Raw genomic sequence first — 21,913 nt, forward strand, 5'->3', positions numbered from 1 at the left:
TGTGTGTTTGTGAACATAGGGCTCTGAGCTGTGATTGGGCACAGCCAATCAGCAGGTCTCAGCCATGAATCATTGGCGGAAGCTTGTCGACAAAATCCCACTGTGTGACTTGGCTGGGGGGGGGGGGGGGGGGTACTCGGTAGCCTGCACCCGCAAGACAGTGCAGACAGGTATGTGATTATACCAGCTCACCTGCAGTAAAATGCAGGTGGACAGCAAGTGGTTAAAACTATTAAAAAATATACCGGTATATAGAAAAATTTCAGATGGGATTGCTGCACAAAATATCTTTATTGGAAAAAAATCATCAAGAAGACATCAAAACGACATCCTTAAAATCAGGCATACATGATATAAATGTTTTCGGGCTATTATAGATCGCGCCCTTCCTCGGAAAATCATGCCTATCTATTAAGCATAAATATGGTAGTATATATGGTCCACTGATAATCAATTAAAGCGAACAACCAATTTATCTGGAATCAATCAGACAATCAATTAAAGTTTCAAAATGTATCATCAAGATTGGATTTACTGTGATCTTGGAATCAAAGGTCACATGCAGGAACGCAAATAATGCACACACCTTGTGAGATATAACAATCAAGGATCCTAAAAATAAATTAACAAATAATCAATTACCCCAAAACGAAATATTAATGTGAATCAAAATGAAAATGAAAATATAATAAGATAAGAAGAATAAAACCAAAACATAAAAAGAAATGAAATACATGAACTTAAAGTAAGAGAATGAAATGAAATAACCATCATTGTGCGATCATCTGCATGCCTCGGTACATCTATGTAACTCCATACCTAAAATATGCATAGAATTGCATAAACAACCAATGTCACGCAAATGAACAACTAATATAAGCAATCATGAGTCCAGAAAATTACAAATGAATATGATAATTCACTAAATATACAAATACAAAAATATAAATACAGGTCAAAGTCAGAATTTAACCCTTTCGGCTGGAGAGTGTCCAGCCGATGGATCCAGCTAACTTCTCTCTTCCTTATAGCCATTTCCCTGTCTCCCCGCGTCTATTTTTGTAAATGCCGTCAATCACCATGAATCTTAATTGTGACACTGTGTGTCCCTGCTCGACAAAATGTCTAGCTAAGGGAAGCTTGACAAGTTTGTGCCTGATTGAATGTGGTCCTTAACTTTCTGTGTGGTCTCCCCTACATAAAGGAGACCACAGGGGCATTTGATAATATACACAACATAAGACGATTGGCAAGTATAGTGTTCTCTGATTGGAATATCATAACCTCTAAGAGAAAAAATATATATATGTATTAATATATAAAAATACAGGCGGACAGCAAGTGGATATCGCTATTAAAAAAAAATATATATATGTATGAGTATAAAAAGCATCTGATAAAAAAAGTGTATTTAAAGTCGAAAATTATTTTTTGCATTTTGGATAAAATAGTCAGGATTTTTTTTCTAACAATTAATCAAACCATCCTGCACACACATTCACTGACAATCCTTATGAAGGGTGGGTGCAAGGCATTACAGGGGCACCATACAGAATCCAGCAACGAAGAGAAGACCAGCACACCAAGTAGATTCTGAAGCAGGATTTACTGATGTCCCAAATCAGCAACAGAGTTACACCCACTTTTTTGCTGGTATAGGACTTTAGTAAATCTTGCTTCAGAATCTACTTGGTGTGTTGGTCTTCTCTTAATTTTCCACTCTATTTGTCCTGATGACCATTGTCAATGGGACTGAAGGTGAAGAAAATCCAAAAATGTGGGTTATCACCAGAAATCTTCCAATGCATACACTTGTTTCCTCTCACCTTCCTTTGTGTCTCAGAGACAGGCATTAAAATAAAATATTTCCAAAGGTACACACACTTGACAGGGGTTTAAACCAATCTCTGTTCTGCATATCCATAGCTGAAAAAAATATCGGCTTTAGATATACTTGAAGCTGTAAATGTCAGAGACTGCAATAGCTCTCATTTCAACTTCAGGAAGTGAATAAGCTGCACCGCTCCCCTTCAACCACTAGATGTTACTGTGTATTCATCAAGTATATTATGAGCAGACCAATAGAAGCCTGGGTAACAAATGCTAAAGGTGCAAACATTTTTGGAGGACTAGAGTACGTTGTGTACAGACAATCAACTACTTTAGTTGTCAGGTTTTTGGGACATAATTAAAGATCAGAGGTTACAAAAGGTTTGTAGTAATATATATCTGCACAGTGTGAATTTTTACCTAATTTTTACTATTATTGTTTTTCTACACTAGTCATTTGAAAGGGTTTTGGTTGAAAACAAGCTGCATGGCCTCTCTCCTGCCCTCTCAGAAGCTATCCAGAGCATCTCCAGATGGGAATTAGTCCAAGCCGCACTTCCGCATGTTTTACATTGTACAGCGACACTGCTTTCCAACAGAAACAAATTAGGTTGGTATTATTCCTGGTGTTTGAGATGTCTGACCTAAGTGTTTTACAGGCATGCATTTTCAAGTAACTGCAAGATTCAGTTTGCCAACAACTAAAAAGCTTCAGCTTTCTTCTGATAGGGCTAATCTTCATGGTTCATGGGCACAGAGAAGCAAGGGGGCAAAGAATAGATGCAGGGTGGTACACCCATTCTATGACATGTATTAACAGTGGGGGGCGCAATTCTTGATCCTTGCCCCGGGTGCTGGATGGCACTGTCCCGGTACTGGTTCTTATCATGGTTTTATTTTCTACATAGGCCATCAGGATAAGCTTGGTGTTGCAGAAACTAAGCTGCTCCATACTCTTCATTGGATGCTTCTAGAAGCTCCCCAGGACTGCAGTAATGACAGGTTTAACACTGACCGGAGTTCTAGCTGGAGTGCTCGTAGTGGTGCCTTTATCCATCAAGAAAACCAAGCCTCTCCAGGACAGCCTAGGCAAGGTAATACCAATGAAGACGATGAGAACAATCGAAGGAAGTTCCTACAGAATTCTATGGCCACAGTGGAGCTCTTTGTTTTCCTTTTTGCTCCTCTAGTCCACAGGATTAAAGTAAGTGGCTCAAAACCTGATTTCATGGGTATTTTTTATTATGAGCCGTCTTCTCTGAAATTATTCTTATTTGCTTGTGGTAATATTGCTGAGAGCTAATAAACATTTTTTTTTTTTTTAAGGAATCTGATCTGACTTTTCGTCTGGCAAGTGGCCTTTGCATCTGGCAGCCAATGTGGGAACACAGGCATCCTGAGGTTCCTGCTTTTACCACACTGGTTAAACCTATCCGTAACATCATAACAGGTAGTTTTATCACAGGTTATTCTGTACTTTTCCTAAAGTGGCAGTAAACTCTGTTTTACCACTTATACCTACAGGTAAGCCTATAATAAACCTTACCTGTAGGTACTGTGAATATTTCCTAAACTTGCACTGTTTAGGAGATATTCAGAGTGCATGCAGCTGGTGACATCACCAGCACATGCGCTCTGAAGGTCTGGTATACCGTGCCGGACCTTCAGGGCCCGAGCCGTCACGGCGGCATGTGCAGGAGTGACGTCATCACAAACCTGGCCACTCATGTAGTATCGATGCATACGATGCATAGCGATGCAGTAGCGATGCATACTAGCACATTATGACATTGCTTTGCAGGGGAATTTTTTTCTGTTCAACTGTGGTTTACTACCACTTTAACTGAAAATGATCGCTATAGCTTAAGTTCAAGTAAACCTGTCACAAAGTTGGTCAGTTAAAACTGAACTTATGATGGAAAAATGCATACATTGGGGTTATCTTCAACAAAAGCCAAAAACAATAAGTAGATCAACAAATACATAAAAGTGAAGTTAAAATGTAATTATAATTTTTTTGTACAAGTCAAGCTTGGCACAACCTGATCCACTCCCTGAGCCTCCTTAGTAGTCAATTAGGCCACCCAATATAGGATGGGAGAGGGGAATGCAAACCTTTTTTTTTACAATAAAGTTGAGATTTGCAAAAACTTTGGCTACTGATAACTCTGGAAGTACTGATTTTGGCACAGGTTTGCTTTATACCTGAAAGGTAAAACATATTTTCCTAGTGTTCAAAAGAACCATCACACATTAAAGTGCGTGTGACCATTAAATCAGACAATGTTGGAGCATGCATAGTGATGGGTGTCTGAGTGTCCAACCACCAGGCACCAATGATGTCACGTGGGAAGAAACAAGTCACCTACTTCCCATACTCTTAAATGCTAGGTATTTATCTTTGCTCCCAGCAGAAGAGAACCTGTTGTTTTTTCCCAGCATGGGCAAATCAAAAATTTACTTTAATGTCAGTGAGTTATCATGCTATTTGTCATGTAATTAGTTATTCATACCCCTCTAAAAGCTCATTAATATGTACTGTATATCTGATAACATGGTGGATACGCAATCTGTAACTGTCCAATGTTGGAGAGATTTCCCCTCAATATCTGTTTGAGGAGAATGTAGCAATGTGGAGGAGAATGTTATAATGTCCCACACAAATGAGGAGTGGTAGGGAAGAGGTCTCCAACCCAGTGTCCAGGTCTTGCTGAAGACCAGCGGGGTGTGTGTACAGGTGCACACAGACTTTTTAATGACAGGCTTGGGCATAGCTCAGGGCTCCCAAGACAGATGTGCTCTGTTCAGAAGACAGTACTGCATGCTGGAGACAGGAGGTTCCTTGTTCAGGCGGCTGGGGGAGTCGAGTCAGCTAAGCAAGTCTTGAGGACTGAGAGAGTTGAGACGACTAAGCTAGTCCAGAGGACTGTGGGCACCTAGAAGCCTCAGAACTCTAACAAAGCCTGGGGTGTCAGAAGATCTCCTATCAAGAGGCCAGGGCATGGGTTTTGAGCAGCAGAGAGCTATGACTAAGAAGACTAATGCCGCCTACACACGGTCGGACTTTCCAATGAGAAATGTTGGATGTGAGCTTGTTGTCGGAAAGTCCGACCGTGTGTATGCTCCATCGAACAATTGCTGTCGGACTTTCCGCCAACAAATGTTTGAAAGCAGGTTCTCAAATTTTCCGCAACAAAACTTTGTTGTCTGAAAGTCTGATAGTGTGTACACAAGTCCGTCGCACAAAAGTTTATGCATGCTCGGAATCAAGCAGAAGTATGCAAGACAAGTTTGAGCCAACAACCTTCTAACAAAAATCCACGGTTTTGTTGGCGGAAAGTCCAATCGTGTGTACGGGGAATAAGAGAACTTGGAGAGCTGAGAGAGCCTGGAAAACTGAGTGAGCTGTGACAGGGCTACATGAAAACAGAGGTACTGTGTGAGACCATTTAAGGGTCCAGCCAGTAGCCAATGTTTAAGGCCATAAGCAGTGACTCTGCCAGGTGTCTTGGTATTATTTTCACTGATAAATATTTTTAAAAAGTATTCAACGGTGTAACATGTATTTGGCTATATCTTGTGTGATTTCTATAAGAACAGTAAAAGTAGAAATAATACATCTGACATATATTGTAATAATTAAACTGTTTAAATACCTATATTTTAGCAAAACGAAGTTCACCATGCAACAGTCAGAACCAAATTGTGGATTCACCAAAGCAGGATGCAGGATCCAAACAGGTACAGCACAATGAGTACAGTTTTCCCATAATTCATTATGACCATCTACCAAGGGTATTAAATAAATCTAGAAGTGAGAAAATATTCAGGTTCTTCCAATTATTATTAAAATTATAGAAAGGTCCTTTACCCATGCTGAATATGCAGTTGTTTTTTTACATAATATACTCTATTATTCATTTAGCAGTATATAATATATTCTTTATTATAGCAGGGACTTGAGGTTGTGTCTGAAGTAGCTCAGCCTGACTCCATATCACCCAGTCCACGACCGACTGCATCCAGCTGTCAGAGGGCCAACTCTTTTGATGGCTGTGCCACCTCTCACATGACACAGGAGAGAGGACCTCCTCCACTTCCTAGGTACTACAATAATTATTAACTTTCACACACAATTAATTAATTGTGGAATATTTATAGCAACTTTTTTTGTGTTTTTCTGTTCATTCTCAGACCATCTCTGGTGATTCCACCATGCCAAAAATCCCGTTACGCCACATACTTTGATGTGGCAGTACTAAGATGTCTGCTCCAACCCTACTGGTCAGAGGAGGGGACACAGTGGTCACTCATGTATTACCTTTATCGGCTCAAACACATGCTGGAGGAGAAACCAGAGAAGTCACCTGAACCTGAGGAGCCCCCAGTTCCACGTCCTCGCAGTAGCTCCATGGTGGCAGCTGCTCCTTCTCTCGTCAACACCCATAAAACCCAGGTGGGAATTCACCCAGATATAGGGTTATAAAATTTAAAAAAATTATATTTAAAGATTATATACATAAGTAGGAATTAAAACATTTATCACTATTTTGAACAGTGTTTGCATTTTTACACCATTCCATAACACTTCCTCTACCAGCCCTTTACTGCCTATTTCTCCTAACTAGGGCTAGGCAAAGATATAATTCATAACAAACAGTAAAACAAACTACATGGGTTATCACAAGATGGGCTCCAGAATTGAGCTTGTGATTTTAATCTGAATTAATGAATTTAATGTTGGGAAAAATATGAATTATGTCAAAAATTGAAATCTGGAAAATTCTAGCAGAGGCAAAACCAGTCCGGTTTGTACCCTCGTTCTGCCCAGGTCACACTCTGTTGGTTGCAGCGCCTCTGCTATGTCCTGTCGTAGTGAAGGCTATGAAAGGTTTAGCATGCACTTCTGGAAATTATATATAGGAAAGACCTAGTGATATTAACTCAGTATTCAGTATATTCAGGGTCAAATTTACATCTCAGGAGCCTATAGGTAGAGAATTCTGAAGTGCCATCCCCCTATTCCCCCACCACATAAGACTGATTTTCTTTTTCTTGATAAAATATTTTTATATAAATATTTTTTTTATGTGTAAAGGGGAATGCTGCTGACTGTGATGTAAAGGGGAACTCAGATGTAAGAGGGTCTCTAGTCACCAGAGCTCCCCATTACACAAGAGTCCTCAGAGTTCTCCTTTACAGTGTAAGGGGGACCTCTGTGGACCCTGATCTAAAGGGGAACTCTTATGTAACAAGACCACTGGGGACCATGATGTAAAGTGGAACTCTGATGTAAGGTGGTCTCTGGTCACCAAAGCCCCCCCCCTTACATCACAGTCAACAGCGTTCTCCTTTAAATCAGGGTCCGCAGTGTTCCCTATTGCATTAGAATTCCACCTTTACATCAGAGTCTGCAGAGGTCCTCCTGCCCTGTGGAGCACTAGTGTGAAAGGGGCCTAATTCATCATGGGCAACAACCAGGGGCAAGGCACACACACTTTGCTTTGTATCTCTTTTACTGACTGTACCTTTTCTGAGAATTCTCTGCAGACTTGATGAATGGAGGATGGATGTAGAATCCCTCAGTCAGTGTACTCCTGTCCTGTGCTTGTGTGTTCACTTCACACTGACAGCTGCCTCTGCCCACTGCGCTGATGATATGTCTGCCATATGCCACCTTCCAACCTGCCCCTTATTCCCTCTCAGCCCAAGCCCACCCTTCCCTCAGCACTTCACTGAAAGAGGCAGGCAGTGAAGAAGCAGCTGTGAGTGATATCATTCCGCCAGCAGGGAATGTGAACTGGCACTATCATTTTATCTTCAAACGCGGCACCAGCAGCTTATGTAAATCTGCCTGTGAGACGATTTAGGAAAAAAAGTCCTTCCGTGCTACAGGTCCTGGGCCCTTGTAAGTATACTAAAGGGGCCATTCAGACCATCTGGCAGCCGCTAAGCACTGGGAGCTGGAGCATAACCAGGGCTTTTTTTTCACAGAGAATAGGTGCAGGAACCCCCCCCCCCCATTAAATTCCCCGCCCCCAATCCCACCATGCCTGGGGAAAGAAAAGTAAAGTATTGCCAAATAATGGGTGTGGTCAAGGCAGAGGAAGGAGTGGTATAAAAAACGTCCTTTACCGACTTCTGTGTTAAGTGACAGCATGGAGAGGAGAGTAGGGCTGCAACTAACGATTATTTTCATAATCGATTAGTTGGCCGATTATTGCTTCGATTAATCGGATAATAACCTTAAAAAAAGTGTGGTGTATAATTTAATATGTAAAGTTTTAAAAAAAGGCAATTTATTCTTCAAAATCTATATGCAGTGGTAAATATAAATAATCAACTATATGATTAGGGAGCAAAATCTCTAATCCACTCTGAGAATAACAGACAGAAGAGATATACTGTATATACTACTGGAGGTTGAATCTGGTAAATATCATCAGACTCAGAGATCACATTTTTTATTTAGACCCCATTCACACTGGGGCACATGTAATGTACCCTGCTCCCACGTAATGTGCCCTGCTCCCATGTAATCTGCCCTGCCTCCTTGAAATGTGCCCTGCTCCCACGTAATGTGTCCTGCTCCCACATAATGTGCCCTGCTCCCACGTAATGTGCCCTGCTCCCACGTAATGTGCCCTGCTCCCACGTAATGTGCCCTGCTCCCACGTAATGTGCCCTGCTCCCATGTAATGTGCCCTGCCTCCTTGAAATGTGCCCTGCTCCCACGTAATGTGGCTTGCCTCCATGTAAAAGTTTATTTTAAATGTAATAGTAATGCCTTCTATTACCTCCAGTCTATCAGCCTCCACCTTCTCTGGGTTCAGATGCTGATCTTCCCTGCACAGTCTTTAAAGTCATGTTTTTTTTTTTAAACAAACATGGTATACTTACCTGCTCTGTGTAATGGTTTTGCACAGAGCAGCCCCGATTCTTCTCTTCTGGGGTCCCCCAAAGATGCCTCTGGCTCCTCCTGCTGCAAATTATAGTATAGTGTGCCCCTATAGCAAGGTAAAAAAACTTGTGCTTTTAAACCCACTCACTTCCTGTCCAGGACTACATGTCCCATGAGGCATTGCTCCTCACACATTCACATTCACAAGTTCTCAGGCACTTCCTGACATGTATGGGTGGTGTACTGAGCTGTATGTGTGCTGCACTGTATTTCCTGATATGTAAACAAATAATGCATTCTGTATGCAGGCCAAATAATTGGCTGGCCAATTAATCGATTATGAAAATAGTTGACAACTATTTTCATAATCGATTAGTTGTCGATTAATCGATTAGTTGTTTCAGCCCTAGAGGAGAGGGCTGCCGGAGGTGATGAAATGGACTTGAGCATAACCAAACTGCCTGAAGCTTCTTGCACCCCCACTCCCCATGGAGAGAGAGAGGCACAGGATTCTCTCTCTTTCCAGATGGGTGCCCCTCTATGAAGGGCATGTGTAGGCACATGCCTACAGCGCCTAATGGGAAATGCGGCCTAGAATATATTTGAAGATCTGCATGAATACTTTTGAAATTCTTACCTCTTTTTTTTTTTTTTTTAAGGACATGACCAAATGTAATGAAGAAGACAGATCATTGAGTACAGAGCCATATGCCAAAGTATCTCTGACTAATCTCCGAAGACCAGCAATACCAGATCTGTCTTCTGATCTTGGGATAAACATCTTCAAGAAGGTAAGATATTGAGTTTTAAAAACTCTAGGAGGTGCAGACCAGTTAATAAGAAAGTATAGAGTATAATGTGTAAAATCCCTTACATTCCACACCACAGACCAGCTAATTTATGATCTCAAAGTATTGCATGTTTCCGGCTCTGTACAGTTTAGTTTCAGACAAAAAATTTAAAACTTTTGCCTGTTAGGAGTGACAAATGGTGGTTCACCTAAACTGGGCACTTGATATTTGGCTATTTGATCTCTTCTGTGGGGCAAAATTGAATGTGGTGTCTTTTATTGTTGGTTGTGTCCCTGTTGGGGAGAATACCCCTCATGTCCTGTCAGTACAGAAAAAGATGATCTTTCCAATGGGGACACGGACAAAAGCAGAAACACAATTTTATTAGCGTTGGAAAAATGATAAAATTGTTTTTTTTATTGCTGTCTATGCAGGTGGCAGCCTCTCCCCCATTTCTTTTACAGGCTTCACAGGGACAGGAAATAAAGGAAAATCTCCCCATGGAATTGTGGACAGAAACTTTAGCTCTGTCCTCACTCTATTAAATTTAATAAAAACTATTTTCTGCTAGAACAGCACTATGTTAGCAGAGCCAGGGGAATCTAAGAAACAAGAGCCTCCATTAGTCATTATTAAAACCTAAAAGTTGCTTGCAGTTTTCCTTGCTATATGAAAAATTCCCTTTAATATCTTATTTTCATTAGCAGACTGGAGATAAGTGCATATTAAGGACTTTTAAGTAGTAATATATATGACATTAATCTTGAAACTTGCACTTTTGCAGTTTAAGAGCCGAAAAGAAGATAGAGAACGAAAAGGATCCATACCATACCACCATCAAGGGAAGAAGCGACAGCGCAGGATGGGGGTGCCGTTCCTACTTCATGAGGATCACTTGGATGTATCCCCGACCCGCAGTACGTTTTCCTTTGGGAGTTTTTCTGGTATTGGAGAGGACAGGCGCACTATTGAGAAAGGGGGCTGGCAAACCACAATATTAGGTGAGTTTGGTTGCTCAAGGCTCTGCATATTAGTTGTGAGTGGGCAGCCATGTGTGGAGTGTAGGCTGGAAATAACTGCATATTTTTCACAGCCCCCACTTTTTACTACCTATCAGGCAATAAGCGGAGAAAAGTGTTTACAGAAGGCTGTAAATAATTTTTGCAGTTTTGAAATGGGGTGGGATTATCAGAAAAAACTTTTATACACACTGATTATAAAGTAACCAGATAGTATTCAGGAAAGGTTATGACAAAACATAGTTCCTCTTTCATCTAAAATAAGGTTCTAGTAAGATATCTTTATACATATTAAGGTGTCCGTTTATGAAGCAGTGAAATTTATTCACTGCTTCGTTCTCCGGCATTCACAGTGAAGATCTTTCTCCTCTGTGTGCCAGTTTATGAAGCTTTGTAGATCGCTTCACCTTCGGAGGAGTGAAGAGATCTACAAATGCTTCAAACAGTGGAGAACGGCCCCTGATACTGGAATCTCGTGAGACTTTACGAGATTACAGCACCAGAAATACAGAGATGTCAGTTTATTAAGCGGTGATAAATTATCACCGCTCAATACACGGACGATTAATGTTAATAAAATAATGAGTCCCCCTACATTATATACATATGTATACACACACACACACACATTATATATACATGTATATACACACACATTATATATATATACATATACACATTATATGTATATATGTATATATATGTATACACATAAATATGACATGGGGACATGCTAACAGTGTTGGGGGGTCTGAACGAGGCATAAGGAAGTTAAAAATCTTCCTCCTTCCCCCTCAGATCCCCCCAGATTTCCTCTTCACTCCCCGGTTCACCACCTCTGAGCTGGTGAACCTGGGAGTGTGAATTCTGACACAGATCGCCAGTGAAGCGGTGAGATCACCGCTTCATAAACTGGCCCTTACTGTGTCATTCATGAGAATTCTCCGCGTGTAGAGATAATCGGCGGGAGAACAAGTTCAAACATGTTCTCCCCCGATTATCACTGTTTCATAAACTGTTTATGGACTGTGATCAGCGGTGATCTTCGGGATCACCGCTGATCACTGCTTCATAAACGGACACCATAGAGAGAGGAAGAGAGAGATACTCTGGGCAAGACAAAAGTAGCCTGCACAGGGGATTTGTATTCAAAAGTTTAAAATAGCTTTTCTATTGCTTCCATTCATATAGTGCAGCGAGTGAAATCCAAACCTCCTTTGTCAAGCTTGGAGCAAAATGTAGAATATAGATATGTGGCAAGGTTAATCTGATTAGGTGCTTGCTCTGTTTTCCTGCTATATATGGGTGTCAATTGACACTGAAATGCTATGGTCTTGCTTTTATGCAGGGCTTTTTTTCTCAGAGAATAGGTGCAGGAACTCCCCCCTTCTGAGTCAATTCTTGTCTCCGCCCCCTACCCATCTCTGAACACTAAGCCAAGTATCATTTTGTGGTGTTAAGTAATTTGTATGGAATTTGTTAATGATAACAAGAAAAGCAGTAAAATGCATCTCCTGCAGCCAGCAACAATAGACCCCCAGCAGCAACAATAGATCCTACAGCAGCCGCAATCAAACCCCTCCCTCAACAGTAGATCCCTTCTAGTAACAATTCATGCCCCGCAGCAACATAAGACCACCAAGCAACAATAGATCCTCTACCAGCAACAACAGACCTCCCCAGCAACAATAGACCAACATGCAAAAATAGACCCCCTCCAGCAATAATATATCCCCCAGCAGTCAGCATCAATAGACCCTCCAGCACACCCCAGCACCCCTTGCCATTACAAACAGTACATTCAGTGCTGAAGGTGCTGGAACAAGTTCCCACTGAAAAAAATCCCTGCTTTTATGGATTCTTTTTTTAGATGGGAGGAAGTAGATGTCTCTAGATTTCAGCATGTGATTGTTAAATAAGAGGATTTAGATTAGAGTAGAGTTAAGCATTTTGGTCTAAGTCAAGCATTTTAGTCTTATGGGATAAACCTAGTTTCTAACTGAGTTTTACTCAGGGGGGGCCCGTCCATTAAGGGCGCATGGGCGCTGTCCCCCCTATCCATGCGTCCGGCCCCCATGCAGGATGCCGGATGCATGAATTTCAATAGGGGGGTGTTTTTGAAGCATGTGATTAGAGCCGGAGGCTCTAATGGACTTCAAAAAAGAATGGGCTCGGGGCTCAGAGCACTGCAAACCAAGCTCACCCAGTTGTGTGGCAATGGCGAATGAATATTCACACTAATTCTCCACCCGGCCAATCAGGAAGTTTCCAACCCGTTTGGGACCCGTTTCCAGATTGCCGCATTGATGTGTGCGGAAAAAAAGCAGAGGAAGGGGGAGGTGCTGCGGGTTACCCGGCCAACGGGGGGGGGGGGTGTCACTGTTTGCCGCCCCACCAAAAAAAAAATACCTCCAGCCACCACTGGTTTTACCTCTACTAATTCAGCTAATATTTCTGTTAGTTAGTCGTGTATCTTACTAAGGTGCTGATCGTGCATTTTCTGAGAATATTATTCATGTATGCTACACAGTAATTACAAGATTGCTGAAATACTATTTTTGAATGTTGAATATATTTTGCTAATAGTTGTACAATGTTAATATTGCTCAAGGTAAATTCACCAGACGTGGGAGCTCTGAGACAGCTACAGAGATGGAAAGTTTGAGTGCAAGACATTCCCACTCCCATCATACATTACTAAGTGACATTCCAGACCATTCTAATAGTCATGGAGAGAACACCAATAAAGAGGGTAAGTACAAGGTGAAGGGTGGTCATGTATGCTGTGTATGATACATCATGTGATAGATATAGTAGATAATATAGGCATTAATTGCACTGACTCATTGCAGTGAGATCTCAGATTTCTACCATAACCGTGGCCACATTCAACACCACGCTGGCCTCTTTCAATGTCGGCTACGCTGACTTCTTCACCGAGCATATGAGAAAGCTCTGCAATCAAGTACCCATCCCTGAAATTCCACATGAACCTCTTGCCTGTGCCAATCTGCCCCGTAGTCTTACTGATTCCTGCATAAATTACAGCAGCCTGGAAGACACAGATCACATAGATGGTACCAACAACTTTGTCCACAAGAACGGAATGCTGGATCTAGCTGTAAGTAAACAGAGTATTTACATTTTAACAATATCAGTAGAACAAACATATTAAGGGAAACTATAATTGTTTTAGGTCAATTTATATTATTTTGTTTTTAATTTTTTTTAACTGGCTGTTTTTGCACTGAGCTTTCATAGACTTGTATAGGACCATCCCCATAAAAGTTATAGCTGCCTCCTGGGACAGCGCCATACAACTCTATGAGGGCTTTGTGTGCTGACTCAGTCAGCACCAAAGAGGAAATCTACCCAAGTAGAAGTAAACATTGCACAGCTCTAATACAGGAGTAAATTGGAAGGTGAAGTGGTACTGTTAGTGCAGGTTAGTTCAGGAGGGGTACATTAAAGGACAACTGTATTTTAATACTTAACTCCTCAAAGATGCAGGTAGGGATGGGAAGGAAGGGAAATAAGCCACTCCTATGACTCATGGGGTGGGAGGGAAATTAGATACCCCAACTCTATGTATAAGTGTCCACTTGAGCTATCAAGCTCTGTAAACAACCAGATTTTTTTTTATCAAAACAAGGATAGCTTGGAAAACTAGCCTAGAGCTTTATTGACTGGCATTTTATCCCCCTGGTGTTGATAAGTCTCCTCATAAACTGGGTAAGTATGATACCAGAAAAAAATAGCTGATTTTGTATGATGCATTTGGAGCCTTTCTTGCTTTGCTGCTACATGAGCTGTACTTTCAGTCACAATAATGTACTGGTAGTACTGGGCAGAGTAACACAGTCTGTGGGGATTTTAAACACTAGATAGCTGCTATGCAGAAAATGTGGTTGTTATAGTTATTATCAGTGATTTTAGGAACATCTCAATTAAAAACACTATCCTGCTTTTTTAATTGCACCTAGTAGATTTTTATGCACATTATCTAGCGTATATGTATACTAGACAATGTGCAATACATGCTGATATGTATTACCTCTCAAAGTGATCACATTATTCCTGGGGACAAAGTCATCATCTTCTTTTCTTCCAAACAGACTGCCATCATCTCTGTTCATGCATCCTTTAGAGTAGGAATCCACATCCTAGACTGAGATTCTTGCTCAGAGATGAAACAGCTATCCAAATACCAAGACTTTGTCCTAATACACAATAGTCTTTAGGTCCCAAGTACCCAACCTGCGTTTTTGCATGCCACCCATTGGTACCAATTTTGCAGCCCTTAAGTCCCAGCAGTCAGTAATTTGTGTTTTCTCTGCCCAAATGCTTACTCAGACCTGAAAAGCAAGAATGTGATAGCACTCTTTTGTAAAGCGGTCTTTAGCAGTCTCATGTAACTTGTCCCCAAACTCTGACTTTCTTTTGTAGCATATTCCCAGCCTCCAATCATTCCTGTAGAATGTCATTAGTCTCTGACCATCTCCTGTGGTTTTTCCATAAGCTCTGACATTCTGCTGTAGCATTACATAAACTGAACCTTATGTGCGGCTGCATGAGGATGTCAGAGGGCACATATTGTATATGGCCTTTAATATTTAAGAAGTCAACCACCATTGTTTTGTGTTCTTGGCTGTGTGCACATAAGGCACAGTCACTTCATTAAAGCACAGGGACTGATTTATATTGGTAAAGGTGCATAACATATTATATTATTGCTGTATGTTATAGATCAATAAATTGTTGATGCATACCTGCTGCTGGAGTTTTATTTAATGTAATAAACCATGTAAAAACTCCCCAACATACTGCATATAATATTTTTTTTCCACCCTAGGTTGTTCTTAAAGCAGTTTACCTTGTTTTGAATCATGATATCAGCTCTCGTATCTGTGATGTAGCCCTAAATATTGTAGACTGCCTGCTGCAGCTTGGGGTAGTGCCGTGTGTGGAAAAAAAGAGGAAGAAGAGTGAAAACAAGGAAAATGAATCAACTACTGTTTCAGGATCTGCCTCAGTTGCTGCAGAGAAGAGACAAAGTGACGGAAACTTTCAGATAAAAGCGGCGGCCCGTGGATCTAGCTGTGGTTTTGGGGTTCCTTCAGCTGGTAGTGGTGGAGCAAGTAGTGGAGGTGGAGGAGGTAGTGGTAGTGGAGGAGGCGGTGGCGGTGATGATGGAAGTGGTGATCAATATTTTGAAAAGAATGAGAAAAGTACGGAAAAGGTAATAATCAGGCACAAGAACTCTTGTGTGTATGCAAATGGAATGTCATGGATTGCTACTTTACCAAACTTGTTTATAGAAATCTCCTGTAGGTCATCTATATACATTGATTGCAACAATTTTAGTTATTTCTATTACAGAACCTTACATGTTTCTGTTCTGTAGAAATTGAAATAGGCCATTTCCTTGCACTCGTGGAAATCAGTACCATGTTGTAAGTTCTGTCTTTACTGTAATGACATAATCAGGCACAATGTGGTGTCAAAAATAATTGCCAAAAATACCATGAGATAAAATATTGTACCAGGTTATCAATCATAATCTAGGACAGTGTTGTAGACTAAATATGTGTATACCCAGATTAAGCAACCTCAAGGGGATTAAACAAAGTTCCATAGGCTGGCAAGGGAACAGATATATTGTGAGTATGCCTCGTGAATCAAAGATAACTTCTCACTGCAATGAAAAGATGATGAAGGTAAATAAATACATGCGGTAATAATCCAATGTGGCTGTAGTGATGCGATCCAGAGGAGGAGTATGGGCTTGCAGATATTTACAATCCATCCTTCAATAGTGGATACTGGCACATAGCCCCATGCAAAACTCCTGGAGCTTGAAGCAATGAATAGCCAAATGAAGGAAAGATGTTTCTCGCAACTCCAGGGTCACTATATGCAGCTTGAAGACTTATTATTGAGAGGAACATATATCTAGTCCCTGTGGTCTAGAGGAGATGAGGTGTGTGTCATATATTGTAAATTACATCCAATATACCATATACTTTCACATAGTCTCACTCAATCTCCCTCACACAGGTAGTGTAATATTTCAAAAAGCATTTGCTGAAGCCAGGTTCCTTGATACTGTAACCATCCGAGATTCAAAGGCATCCACTCCTTTAGATTGTCTCATGATGCCCTCAAAGCAGTCAAATTCAAGTAAAGACATGCAAAGTTAATTTATACTTATCAGCTCCCCATGTTAATAGCTTGGAAAACAGGTCCCATGGCAGGTGGAATGAGCCTGACCAGTTTCACCAGCTCCAACCAGCTGCATCAAAGGCATTACATAACAAGTCAAGCCATGTGCTAATACACCTTTAAAATGGCTACCAAGCATCAGTCTGTACATGATGAAATCACGCTGTGCCTGTCAAAAATATTTCCACCCGGCATTCCTCCCTGTGTACATATCTCACAAAAAGCAGGCTGCCTGTTTGGCCTTTGTCTGTGCAAACTTCTGGAAAGGGCTGTGAACCAGTGACAGGGACTGGGGGCTGAGATTCCTGGGAAAAAATGACTATAACCTAATGTCTGTTGCAGTAGTTACAAGAAAGAACATTTAGAATTTTTTGGGGAAGTTACAGAAATGTATGCTTAGGTGCCATAAACACTACACTACAATATACAGTACATGGTATCATTGCATAAATAAATATGATTTCTCAAAAATTTAGCAGACTCTATCTTTTCTAGGAATATTTGTCTTCACTTACTGTCGAAAAAGGAAGTTATATAAAATTGCTCCAGTGAGGTCATTGACTGAAATTATATTATTAAAACAGTGAAGAATCACAACCTCTGTTCTGTAATTATTATAATTTAGAAAATTCTTTGGGATGTGTATAGCATCTTACAGTGTGCTGCTCTAATTAGTAGTGAAGCGCAGGCTTCTTTTTTAAATATATGTCATTATTTATCTGGGATTGATTTACTAAAACTGGAGAGTGCAAAATCTGGTGCAGCTCTGCATAGAAACCAATTAGCTGCCAGTTTTTTTGTCAAAGCTTAATTGAACAAGCTGAAGTTAGAAGCTGATTGGCTACCATGCACAGCTGCACCAGATTCTGAGTGCTCCAATTTTAGTAAATCAACCCTTCTGTGTCTGCTTGTCCCAGTGACAACCAGTCCCCTTAGTTCTTTCCCTGATCTCTCAGGGACAGAAAGTGAGGTGAAATCTCTCCAACAGGGTTATGGACAGCAGTTTTGGCTGGAGTGGTATTGTGAATATTTTAGCCACCCACTTACATATCCTGAGGCTGTGTGCAGGACAGCGTGTAAACAGTGGTAAAGCTGTTTGAAGGAATATGGACCCCGTACACAACCAAGTACTCTTTGTTTACATACCTCTGTGAGAAGCTCTTTTACACACAGTCCCAACATTGTAATTTATCAGTCTGGGGGTTAATGGGGGCAGAGCAGCAGGAGAGCAACCAGAAAGAACAGAATTCAACACACCCAAAAGTGTTGGATTCTTCTAATTTTTCTCCTGCCTGTACCTCTGCAGTATGTCAGTGAATGTATTATGCAGAAGGGACAGTATGAAAAACAGAAAAAAAAAACACTGTGCTAAATTAAAAAATATTTTTAGTCACTGGCCTGGTGACGGGGTCTCTTTATGAATATCAGTTGTTTATTGAATAAGGCATCTTAAAAGACCCACTAGCAGATGTTTGCTTTCTTCTCTGTTTTATTAGGATGAGGACCTTTCAGTCACTACTCATAGGTTGGCACTCACAATGCTGATTAAATTGGTGAAATCATTGGGCTGTGCATATGGTTGTGGTGAGGGACATCGAGGGTTATCTGGAGATCGCCTTAGGAACCAGGTACAGTACAGAGTTGATTTGCTAGAACATCTACCATAATCATGCCATATGCATGTCTTATTTCTTATAGAGGAAGTCACTAAGCCCACCTAATTACCTGCACCCTGGGCTCTGTTTCCCCACAAATGCTATGAGCAACCTCTGGCTCTATACTACACTCTTTACCTCATATCTTCAATCTCTCTCTCTCTACTGGCATTCTCCCCAACCCTCTAAAACATGCACTAGTCACCCCCATACCTAAAAAGGTCTCAATGAAACCCACCAATCTTAACAACCTAAGACCCATCTCCTTACTCCCTTTTACCTCCAAACTCCTTGAACGTCTAGTCCACAAAAGGCTGAGCTGCCACCTCATTCAGAATAACCTTCTTGATCCCCTTCAATCTAGATTTCACCTGCAATACTCCACAGAAACTGTAAAATAAACTCACAAATGATTTACTAACAACTAAAACCAACGGTCACTATTCTGTACTCTTACTCTTGGACTTCACTGCCTTTGATATAGTTGACCACCCCCTCCTCCTCAAAAAACTAAATTTTCTTGGTCTACACGACTGTACTCTCCGTTGGTTCGATCCTTAGCTATCTCACCGCACCTTCAGTGTCACTTACAACTCTACTTCCTATTGCCATTAGGGTCCCCCAAGGTTCTGTCCTTGGAAATCTCCTATTCTCAATCTACACCCCCTCCCTGAGTCAGCTGATAACCTCCCATGGTTTCCAATACCATTTCTAAGCTAATGACACCCAAATCTATCTCTCTACACCTCAGCTCACCACATCAGCTTCCTCACGTATTACTGATACTAACAGGCATATCTAACTGCATGTCACACCACTTCCTCATGCTCAGTCTATCCAAAACAAGCTCATAATATTTCCTCCCCCTCGTGCCCATTTTCCTGACTTCTCTGTCAAGATCGATGGCACAACTATCAGTCCGTCCCTGCATGCAGGGTGCTAGGTGTAACCCTGGACTCTGAACTGTCCTTTCAGGCCCACATCAAATCCCTGTCCAAATCATGCCACTGCAATTTCCGCAACATCTCCAGAATACACCCCTTTTTAGCCAATGACACCACAACGCTTCTAATTCCCTCCCTGGTTACCTCGCAACTCGACTACTGCAACTCCCTCCTCATTTGATTACCTTTATATAGGCTATCCCCCCTTCAGTCCATCATGAATGCTGCTGTCAGACTCATCCACCTTACCAACGAATAAAATTCAAAGTACAAACAACTTACAAAGCCATCCACAACTCTGCCCCCAGCTACATTACTAACCCAGTCTCAAAATATCAACCAAACTGCTCTTTTCGGTCTTCCCAAGACCTCCAGCTCTCTAGCTCCCTTGTCACCTCCTCCCATGTTTACCTCCAGGACTTCTCCCGAGCTTCTCCCATCTTTTGGAACTCCCTACCCCAATGTGTCTGACTGTCTTCTAATCTATCCATCTTTAGATGATCTCTGAAAACGCTCCTCTTTAAAGAAGCCTATCCTTCTAATACACTGTGTTTTTACTTTCTCCATCAGCTAATCTCCCACAGTTATTACCTTTTGTATCACTTGACCCTCCCTCTTAGATTGTATGCTCTAACAAACAGGGCACTCTGATTTCTCTTGTACCAAATTGTATTGTAACTGTAATGTCTGCCTTCATTTTGTAAAGCACTGCATAAACTGTTGGCGCTGTATAAATTCTGTATAATAATAATATTGTATATGGTATTTTGCATTGATGCATCATAAAAGTGATGACATAGTACAACAGATGATAATTGCATTTTGTATTTTACCTTCACCTAGAAGTAAGAAGTCTATAATTTTTTCTTACACTTGCAGGCTCAAAGCTGCCTTACCAAACTTTATAAATTGGACAAAGTCCAGTTTCGGCAAACAATGAAAGACTATGTAAACAAAGACTCATTAAATAATGTAGTGGACTTTCTTCACGCTCTTTTGGGATTCTGCATGGAGCCTGTTACTGATAGTAAGTGTTTAAATAAATTGATTAGGAAAGTAACAGTGTGTAAATTCGTCATAATGTACATAAAGTATAAATCTAATTCTCTGAGCTACAGTGACTTTATAGTTAAACGTGAATATTTAGATTAAAATGTGTTATATTGTAAATTATTTGTATGACTTTATACATTAAGATTATTTAAAAGTGGATTGCTGATAATATAACATTTAACCACTGCTTCTCTATGACTGTATGTAATCCTCCTAAAGCCCAACCAGAAACAAAACATTTTAGTTATTTTGGGTCAGAATTGTAAAGGATCAGAACTCTCTGTGACAGAAAGTTGGAAGGGAAATCTGGACCAAATACATTAATAAAAACACATGTTTTTAGTAGAGTGTGAAAACGTTCATTGCCCAGTGACACTCTTGTCATGGTGTTTCATAATGTCACTGGAACCGGAAGTATTCCCTTGTAGGCACTTAAAAGAGACAATAAAAAACAGACAGAGGTTCTAACTCTTGGCCACTTTTTAAATAATCTTGCATTTATTTATTTTTTTCAAAGATTGTAATCACTAGATGGGAAAGTAATTATATGTTTGAAAGATAGGGCCCAAAGGTTCTAAGTCTTGACCACTCTTTAAATAATCTTACATTTATTTTCTTTTATGACTGTACTCACTTAATTTGAATGTAATTATATATATGCAAGATGAGGCCTCAATGGTTTGGGATTGAGATCTGAAGAATTTGAAGCCCAAGTCAACACCTTAAACTGTTGTTTTATCAAAATAATGTAAATTCTTTGGTCCAGGCCACCTTCTTCCATTATTCCGTGGTCCACTTCTGATGCTCACATGCCCATACCCTGCATTAGACTATGAAATGCTTGAAAATACCCAACAGTTATATAAGAAGCATCCATGCACAGTGAGACACAGACAAATCTTATGCCCTGTACACACGGTCGGACATTGATCGGACATTCCAACAACAAAATCCATGGATTTTTTCCAACGGATGTTGCCTCAAACTTGTCTTGCATACACACGGTCACACAAAGTTGTTGGAAAATCCGATCATTCTAAACGCGGTGACGTAAAGCACGTACGTTGGGACTATAAACGGGGCAGTAGCCAATAGCTTTCGTATCTTAATTTATTCTGAGCATGCGTGGCACTTTGTGTACACACGATTGGAATTTCCGACAATGGATTTTGTTGTTGGAAAATTTTATAGCAAGCTCTCAAACTTTGTGTGTCGGAAATTCCGATGGAAAATGTGTAATGGAGCCTACACACGGTCGGAATTTCCGACAACAAGGTCCTATCACACAATTTCCGTCAGAAAATGCGACAGTGTGTACAGGGCATTACTGTGTATCTGAAAGGATGTTATTCATTTTTTTTTATTAAAGTAGGCCTACCAACACATCCACTCCTTCATATCTATCTCTTCATCCCAATGCACCCTCACAAAACAGCTGCTTGATTGCAAGAAATTTCTGTATGGACAGCAGACACTGGCCAGTCTTGACTTCTTCAAT

General features: G+C 40.7%; 1 protein-coding gene across 27 annotated transcripts in view; it reads left to right on the forward strand.

Annotated features, from left to right (window-relative positions):
• The window catches only part of UNC80 (unc-80 homolog, NALCN channel complex subunit), a 288,619-nt gene that overhangs the window by 9,814 nt on the left and 256,892 nt on the right, over nt 1-21,913 (forward strand). For 21 of the 27 annotated variants that reach the window (XM_073633516.1, XM_073633519.1, XM_073633525.1 and 18 more), the window contains exons 3-15: nt 2,284-2,440; nt 2,739-3,034; nt 3,157-3,280; nt 5,498-5,571; nt 5,783-5,934; nt 6,025-6,286; nt 9,391-9,522; nt 10,307-10,523; nt 13,153-13,293; nt 13,394-13,662; nt 15,394-15,780; nt 18,260-18,391; nt 20,242-20,389. In XM_073633516.1, the coding sequence (XP_073489617.1) occupies nt 2,284-2,440; nt 2,739-3,034; nt 3,157-3,280; nt 5,498-5,571; nt 5,783-5,934; nt 6,025-6,286; nt 9,391-9,522; nt 10,307-10,523; nt 13,153-13,293; nt 13,394-13,662; nt 15,394-15,780; nt 18,260-18,391; nt 20,242-20,389 (2,491 nt within the window). The remainder of the gene's footprint in view (nt 1-2,283; nt 2,441-2,738; nt 3,035-3,156; nt 3,281-5,497; nt 5,572-5,782; nt 5,935-6,024; nt 6,287-9,390; nt 9,523-10,306; nt 10,524-13,152; nt 13,294-13,393; nt 13,663-15,393; nt 15,781-18,259; nt 18,392-20,241; nt 20,390-21,913) is intronic. The other 6 variants (XM_073633517.1, XM_073633542.1, XM_073633534.1 and 3 more) reach the window with 2 other exon arrangements.

Source organism: Aquarana catesbeiana, linkage group LG06 (genome assembly GCF_042186555.1).
Source record: "Aquarana catesbeiana isolate 2022-GZ linkage group LG06, ASM4218655v1, whole genome shotgun sequence".
NCBI lineage: Eukaryota > Metazoa > Chordata > Amphibia > Anura > Ranidae > Aquarana > Aquarana catesbeiana.